Source organism: Lates calcarifer, linkage group LG19, assembly GCF_001640805.2.
Source record: "Lates calcarifer isolate ASB-BC8 linkage group LG19, TLL_Latcal_v3, whole genome shotgun sequence".
NCBI classification, from domain to species: domain Eukaryota; kingdom Metazoa; phylum Chordata; class Actinopteri; family Centropomidae; genus Lates; species Lates calcarifer.
In genome coordinates this window covers 14,546,783-14,555,480 of record NC_066851.1, presented here as the reverse complement: position 1 = coordinate 14,555,480, position 8,698 = coordinate 14,546,783, and the positions used below count along the sequence as shown (strand labels likewise).

Sequence of the window (8,698 nt, the reverse complement as noted above, 5' to 3'; positions counted from 1 at the left end):
CCTACAGTGGTGGAATCGAACGTCCCCGAGCGCACACGGCGTAGAGGAGAGTACGGCGCACGAGTCTCTGGAAGGGAGATAACGGTTTGTGTTTTTGCCCCCTCTCCACTCAAACAGCAAGAACAAACCAAACCTGAATTTTTAGGGGGGTTTACAGAGTCTTTGCTCTCAAGGAGGAGGGAAGCGAGGGATTGGAGCCGCAGGTTTTTTTTTCTTTTTCGTTTTTTTCTCATTTTCCTAAAAGAGGATTCTGTGTTTCGCGGTGGTTTGTTCTTCGCTCTCGCCGCAAAGATGATGGTCGGAGAGGTCGAAGTGAAGGAGCGACCGAGGCCGAGTCCCGACTATTTGATGCAGTTATTAAACGAGAAGAAGCTTATGACCAGTTTGCCAAATCTCTGCGGCATCTTCACACACCTGGAGAGGCTTCTCGATGAAGGTAAGCGGGCAAGTCTGGAGCGAATGTGGGGGGCGATACCGGGGGAAGGGGGGGGAGCGTGACCACGGCGCAGTCCGGTGTCGGCACGGCTTCGCTGGGCGTCCCTGCTGCAGAAACGGTAGCGAGACCCAGACGCACACTACCATCGGGTACCCCGACATTGCTGACCGTGGCAGGCATAGTAAAACCGATAACTTCCACTGAGCACAAACCTCACATCTAAAACAAGACACCCAGTACTATCCTGCGTGAGTTTGTTTTACCCAAAAGCACAGCGAGATGTGGATTTGAGACTTGTGCTACTAGCGTTAGGCTTCCCCGGAGTTTGTTACTGCACTCTTGACTTTGAGGCTAGAAGACGGAAAACTTTCTCGAACTCACTTAGAAAAATCTGAACCACCTATCACTGTCATTGTATCATTAAAAAATGTCCACATACAAGTTTTGAAGCACACTTTGGGTTCATGAAATGCCAGTCTCCGTTTATTTGGACGGGGCCCTGATTCCACATGTTCCACGGCAATTTAGCTTGGGTTAGCCACATTTTAAGCTAGCAAGCCTGGGTGTCTGCGTTCCGCTGAACTCTTCAGGAACCAAACGGTATCGCTAACTTAGCTACGTCTCTAAATAAAGACTTAACCGGGCAATGCACCGTCTCATGCGTATGTCAAGAAGCGTTACAAAGGTTGACTTTCGCTTCCCTTGTTTTTGCTCCGAGGGTTGTGTTAGTTGTTGCCCAGCGGCCGAGCTTAAAAAACACGGTGGAATGTGTCTGCTTGTTGCCCAAACAATGGCCAGTGAGTTGCTGCTGGGAGGGGGAGTGCACGAAGATTATTTCAACCGTCTAACTTTTTCATTAAAAGAGGCAGCCTTTTGTTTGTCTCCCTTCTGTTAGCTACTACAATATTTGTCTTCAGGCGAGGGTATGTTTCTCTCGATTATATTTCCTTCTCTAGCTGCTGCAGCCGCCGTGTTTTTCTTTTTTGCCAGTCAAGCTTGCCCTACCAAAACTGCGTCGCCTTTTGTCGGCGGCGCCGTCCCGACGGGATTTGTCTGCCTTCATTTATTTTCTACCCTCTGTCACAGATTTTGGCACAAGCGGCGGCGCAGATAAACGTGGCTTATTTTGCCCTTAATGTTGATAGTATCAATAACCTAAGCTGGTCTTAGCGGAAGGTTGGACCTATGGTTTATGTAACTGATCTGGGGACACTAGAGAGCGCCACAGCCCCCTAGCAGACTGTCCCCATGCTGTGTGTGTAGAGTCAGATTGGACACTGTGACACAGATGAATAAAAATAACAAGACATTCTGTATATTTAACGCGATAAATGAGCAGTTTCTTCGTGTGCAGCGTAGGACGTAAAGACTAGTGCACACTTCATAGTTTCGACTACATGTCTGGATGAGTAGCTTCTTAAGCATGTAGTTGCAAAACCGGTCTGCAAAGATTTTCTGGCTTCCTTGATGGGTGATAAACAAGACCGTAAAGTGGACTGTTTCCTCCTTATCCCAATAGAAAACTACAACAGTGCAAAAATAACACTAACAAAATACCCCTACTATTCAAATTAAGTTTAAACCTCAAAGTTATTAAGGTGCAATACATGGTAAGGTCCCTCTTGGCTGCTTATTAAAGGCCACAGACAAAGTATTATTGTCTATAGCAATATTATAGTGCTTCACGTGTGGCGAAATGGGCACTTCGGTTTCAGGTTGGGCTCTTGCAGAAATTTTAAGCAGTCAAGCAATAAATCTGTGTTTGTTCAGAGAGGAGAATGACCACTCTTCAGGGGCGAGATGATAGTATTTTTCCCATTAGAAGCATCAAGTTCGATTTACTCTCCACACCCAATAAATGCCTTACAAAAGAGGCACTGTGGAGTTTTTTTTTTTAATTTTAGAAAAGCCAATTGCTTTATTGAACTCAATTGGGAATGATGGGTGTGTTGATGCTTTCATTAAAGGGAGAGTCAGGAAGCAGACTTGTTTTCTTTTTTCGTCCCTGCTCCCCCTCACTGTTTCCCAGCCACCATAGTCGTAGACCATGGCAGTTCTCTGAATAGTAAAGAAAAGGGACTGTACACACAGTCTGTGTGCCTCTCATTTACTCTAACAACCCAGCCGTGCTGCTGTTGGCAAACTGTATGAGCTAACCCACTGAAAGCAAGAGAGTCTGTTTTTAGATTCTGTGTGGTCAACAGCAAGTTTTTTTTTAAATCTAACGTACATTGCATTTTCCACTTACTGGCTCTCACTCTGTCAAACTAACTAAGAAAATATGTTTGCAACTGCGAGTGACCAAAAGTGCTGCACTAAAGAGGGTTTACAGTTGTGTTTTTTGCAATGGACTGTTAACCCAGCAAAATCACTTGACTTTTAAATTCATATTGAAAGTACAATTACTTTTGTGTGACTTCCTAAATTCTCTGGCAGTCAGGACAGAATATTTATAGTATGCCTGAAGCATTTTCTTTTTCTCATGGTAAATTGTCTCATATTGTGTACATTTAGTCACGTCTCTTTGCGGTTTGTCTGTGCTATTTGCTCATATATACAGTTAAAGCGGTGCTCTGTCAGACTAAAATAGGAGAGAAAGCGCTCCTGCTTATGTCTTTAGATTCCTTAGATGGAATTTGATCTATAAATTTACACTTTGCTTCATTTATGAAATTAAAGTAAAAGTAAAATTTAACTGATTTGCACATCATGTTTTCCACAAAAGGAAACGTTTTTCCAATGTATAGCTATCTTGCACCATATGGTTTTGTATCTTTAGTGAGAACAGACTGTTAGAAGTTTAATGCTGGACTTGTCTGACACTTCTATGCAGTTCCTGACAGATAGAAAACGGATAAAATGTTCCCTCGCCTGGTGTTTAAGAAATCATGGCTGGGACGCTCTCAACTCCCCGGCCTCAGTCTCACTCCTCTAAAGCCACACAAGTCTAAGGTTTATAAGGGTTTCCACAGCACCAGTCCAAACTTTACCCTGCCGCCAAAAATTGCGTGTGTGTGTGATGAAAGCCGCCCCAGAGCAGAGGAGGCCTGTCTGACTGTCTGGTTCCTGTTAGGGGGCTGTTTGGTTTCCCCCCCTCTTCGGATGGGGCTGAAGCCCTGATGTAAAATTTGGGGCCAGCCTCCTCCAGTCCCTGTTTGTACTGGTGTCAACGGACCCCACCCAGTACTAACCAAATGCACAATCCAGTGTGTGCAATTTTTGAAAAGGAGAAAAATAACCCTGTTATTTTAAACACAGTAACAGCGTTTAAAATAGTCCCTCCTTTTGGTCTAGTCCTTTTTAAAAATTTTGTCAAGTGTGTTTTATTTTTAACATGTGCTGCATTGGATGGCCTGTGCAGTCAGGTTGCAGTTTGTGATTGATATGTGTGACGATGTGCTTGTTTTGTGACTATGATCTTTGTCATCCGTAAAGATGAACATTACAGTTGACTGCGACTTTTAGCCAGACAGGGTGGTAGACTTCAGGGAGGAATCTGTAACTTGTGGTATTTTGTGAATTACATTTGATAGAACAACTTATTTTGTTTGGTTTGTGCAGTATTCTCCTCAGAGCGCGTTGCCGAGAGACTTTTCAGGCAGTTCTGTCTCATTGAAAGGGCCTGGCTTTTTAAGGTGACAAGGAGAAAGCAGATGCTACTTGAAAGGCTATTGATGCTCAAGCCGACATAGCCAGTTGGTGAAGAGTTATCGAAAAAACAAAAATAAAGAGAGGAAGTAAGGGACAGTCCTAATGTGTCAACAAAGCACCAGCAATCTTGTCTCCTGCGGGACAAAAGATTTTGAGTGTTGTCGATGAAATTACCACTTGTCTTCTGAGACAACGCTGTTTCAAAAGGCTTAAATGTGATTTGCCTTTTTTTGTCAGACTTTTGTCAGAAATCTAACCAGTCACAGCTGAATGCTTTAAACTCTTCCCTCAAATTGTCCATCCCTCAAAGAGTACAGCCCTCCCGACAGCTGCACATATCCCCTTCACCCTCCCAACATTTTGCACATGTCTACACAGCTGTTTCCACGGCGGAGGAAAGCTGACACCACCCTTGTGTGTGTAACGACTTCTCCCACCTTGCTTTTAGTGGCATGTGTGCATGGGCGTCCATGTTACGTTGCCAGCACGTATGTAGTCCCTCAAGGTCACTCTGGCCGATTGACAGGCCCTCCTTTTGAAATCCCCTTGCGTTGCAGTTGTTCATCTCCCCGAGGTGACACCTGCTATGGAGTTTTTTTTATTCCTCTTTACGATCTGCCAGCCAACAAGCTGCTTCAAATTGCTATATTTTCTCTTGGCAGGAGGAGACAGACCATATAACATCTAGAGATGTAGCCTAGTAGTGAAGTGCAGGCGTTGTTGTAAGGTAGCGGAGCATAGGAGAAAGGGAGGATTTTTATCTCTCTGTCATCATGAAGTGTATTGAGTGTTTCTATGGGGAACAGATTAGTCAGATCAACTGAAAAAAAAATTCCATACCTTTTCTTAAAGGCTCATTTTGAGCTTTGTTTGCATAATAGATTAAATGGGTCGTTGTTCCATTGCATGCTGTGTGGTGGAGCCACGCGATGCATCATACCGCACTCCATGGCTACAGCATCCCCCTTTGCAAATACAGTTTTGCGTCTGCTTGTTTGTCTCTGTGTGCTGTGATTTAACAGGACATTCCCAGGAGAGCTGTCAGCATTTGGAGGACAAACTGTCTGCTGTCCACTGTGGTGCCTTTGTAGGCAACCAGTCCTTTGGGAACAGCTGTTTAGAGAACACATTTTGATAAATGAGGGGAATGCTAGAAGTCTGCGTTTGGGTTTTCTACCTGACGTCTCATATTTCTGTCACTCTGTCTATGTGGTTCCCCTTATTTCTTCCTCCGTCTGTGCTGTAGCCTGCACTTTCCCACTGTAGGTTGACCCTTGACCATTCTCTGCACAGGTCTAGACCCGCACTCACCTCTGACGCGCAATCAGTTTAGCGGTTAACAAGACTGAGCACTGCTCGCAAAGTAACATACAGCTTAGAGCCTTGAGAGACCACAGATAGAGACTGACAGGAAGCGAGAATAGGGGGTGTTAGGCCAGGACTGTTGTTGCACCCCCCACCCCAGTCCCTTTCTCCTCTCCCCACATTCTATCCCAAAGCACCACTTATAAGCTGGAATTTAATTAACCGAGAGCCATTCTGTGAGCTGGTTTGCTGAGCCGTCGCCACCAGTGAGAAAGCAGAATTGGAGGCTTTGTGCTGTCTTTCTGTGTCTGTCCCTTCTCCTGCCCTTATGCGATCCCTCCCTCCCTCTCTCTCTCAGTCTCTCCTTCCTGGTAATAAATTAGGTGGTGGCATAAGTCTGACAGGGTGAGGTGTAGGGTTTGTGGCAGGACCCAGCGTCGCCTAGCCTGTCTTCCTTCTGACGTGCCTCTGCCAAGCAGCCGTCCTCTCCAATAGCCCCACCACAGCGCACCCTCCCCACCTGTGCGAGCTTCAGTCCCTATTTTAACTCCAGCTCCGGAGCCCAACTTGCTCCCCTGGCCTCGCTCCAGTCCCAGCAAGGCCACCCCCCACCCCCCACCCCAGCGGGTGCTGTACGATAAAGTCATCCAACGACAGCTCGGGCTCTTATCTCGGGCCTCAATCCCGTGAGTGCTGGGGCCTCCTTATCGCTGCTGCCTCTGCCTGGCCTCCTGTCTCCGTGCCCTACCCTGACTGCCTGGGTGCCTATCTGGCTCTGTCGCCAAAACTAAGTGTCTTTCCTTCTATTACTGCCAGCTGTTAGACAACACATTGCTAAAGGTAGTTTATCTCTCTCTCTGTCCTTTTTTTAAATTCCTCAAGCCTTAAAGCAGAGCAGTCCTGTTAAAATTAACAGTGAATAAGATAACCAGACGCACAGAGGATTTCCCTAAAATAATTTTAATGTGTGGTTTCTGTCAAATCAAGAATCCTGGCTCTGTATGTCTGTGTGTACCAGATGATGAAAAGCAGTGTTAAAGAGGAACATGTATGAGGGGATGTTGTAATAATTATGTCAAAACAGCTCCCTGACATCGACTTAAATTGTGTCGTTAATTCCTTTTTCTGCAACTGTGGCTCCTCCCATTGTCCTTGACCCAAAATAAGTCAGCCCGTTTTTTTTCCTAATTTTTTTTTGTCTCATGTAAAAACATCTACGGGAAGTAACGCCCATTTCAGACAGGAAAGGACTATGGAGAGGGCGAGTCAGTGGTTTGTTTTTCCCTTCAGACAGACAGGGAGAAGGAGGGGGAGCTGTTTTCTCGCTGTGGTGACAAGAGAAGCCTGCTCCTCTTTTACCCTCTCCCACAGAGGTGGTCCGTCTCTCAGCTTCCTTTTGACTAATTTAGATTACATCATGAATCATTTCTCATCTCATCCCTCCTTCATGCGTTAGTGTGGATATGCAGCACAGTTAGGAGAAGTATGGGGCCCCACCCTGTTACATTCTCTGAGTTCTTCACATAGCTCTCCCACCCCCCTCACTCATAGTAGTCCCCTTTATTCACTCGCTCTTTCTCCTTCTGTCTTCGTTTTTTTAAGGTCTCGGAACTGTCACAATGGATACAGTCTCTTAACAATTAGGCTTCTCAGGAATAATACCAGTAACATTTGTCACAGTTTTCTGTTTCCTTCCCCATTTTTATCATAGAAAAGAGGTGAAAAAATGAGCTGAATGCTCACTCTGTTCCTCTCACTCGCCCACCCCTCTGCATTCATTTTCTCTCTCCTTTCAGAGGAGGAATGGCAAGCGAGCGTTGGCAGCTAGCTCAGGAATTTTACCGGGAGCACAGTCAGAGCACTTAACCTCCAGCCTGGTGTTTGTTTTCCCCACACACTCTCTCATACTGTGTTTTAGCGTAGATTAATGTGAATGCCATCCACAGTGAGGCATCAGAACTTCTACATTGCTTGAAATATCTAGAAATGTTGAATGCATGATTTGCCTGTTAATTTGATCGAGTTTTTGCATCCCTGCTGACTAAGCTCCGTTCCACTTGTATGAAAATATCAAAGTCTGGTAATGTTTTCCTAAACCGTCTAATTTTGTGACACGCTCACCCCCATTTCACTGACTGTTTATCTTTGTAACATTTTCCCCTCATTCTTGTCCAAACCTTCTCGTCTGAGAGGTTCACGAGCCCCATCTCTCCTTCACAACACCCCAGCGGGATCAGTCTGCTTGTGGTTTGCAGCCTTTGCCTTGGTGGCTGACTAGTCGCAGGCTGGCCGATAAATCAAAAAGGAATAATTTACCTGTCCCTCAGCAGCCCGTGTTGTTTCTATGAGTCTTGGCAAGAGCAGGCGGCGCTGCCATAACCTTCCCTAAGGGCCTCAGAAAGTGAGATGGCAAGGTAGTGAGATTCCTCTGTAGTGTTTTTCCATCAAATATCAAGCGCTAGAAACTCCCACTGTAACCAGTCTGAGCTGCTTCCCTGAATCTCTGCAGCTTCTACACATTTTTCAGTCCTTACATGTCAGAATCCTTGTTATATTCACAGTTCCTCTTGTTGCTTTTTTCCAGCTTTTTTGAAAAACACAGTGGGATCCTGCAGGTTTCACTATTAATCAAAACCAAATACATATTTTTACTGTGGCGTTTTCCCCAATATTTCTGGCTGCAGTTTTTATCCACTGATGCATTAACCTCTGATGCAGCTGTCTACACACGTAAACTCTCCAACTGCAACTGTATCACTGTCTTTGACGCATCTGCTGACAAGAGAAAGTGTGATATTTAGACTCGTTTTGGGTACTCTCACAGTAATGCTGCAGTTTGCCAATCATGTTTTGTGTTTTTACCGCAAGCAGTCATTGTTCAACTGGCTATGTATCTTGAATGCAGATGATGTCTTGTAAAGACGTTTGCTACACTTTTTTTTTTTCAGGTGGTGTTGTCCCTTTAGATTTCCTCTGTCTTTTATATGAATTAAATTGACATATTGTGTGATAATCTCTCTGGCATGTGTTGGACTGCTTTTCAGCACTGAGGAGAACAAACTGCTACCAAAATAAGTATTGTCAACATGGTTTCAAACAACTGTAAATATTTTTCAGGTGTTGTTTGAGGTTAAGGTACTAGCTAATTGTGATAATAACCACACTGTTTTATTTTAGCCTTTAGCACATTTCATGAAAAATATCTACAAATTGTTTTTGTCACATTGAAAAACATTTGATTGTAGACAAGGACTTCATTCTGGTATGTCAAACATTGTTTCTTTTGTTTTTTTTTATGAATAAAGC

The 8,698-nt window shown here is 44.6% G+C and overlaps 1 protein-coding gene across 6 annotated transcripts in view; it reads left to right on the top strand.

Annotated features, from left to right (window-relative positions):
• The window catches only part of qkia (QKI, KH domain containing, RNA binding a), a 74,195-nt gene continuing 65,497 nt past the window's right edge, over window positions 1–8,698 (top strand). For 4 of the 6 annotated variants that reach the window (XM_018663468.2, XM_018663469.2, XM_018663470.2 and 1 more), the window contains exon 1: window positions 1–436. In XM_018663468.2, coding sequence (XP_018518984.1) covers window positions 292–436 — 145 coding nt within the window. In that variant the 5' untranslated portion in view covers window positions 1–291. The remainder of the gene's footprint in view (window positions 437–8,698) is intronic. The other 2 variants (XM_018663471.2, XM_018663472.2) reach the window with 1 other exon arrangement.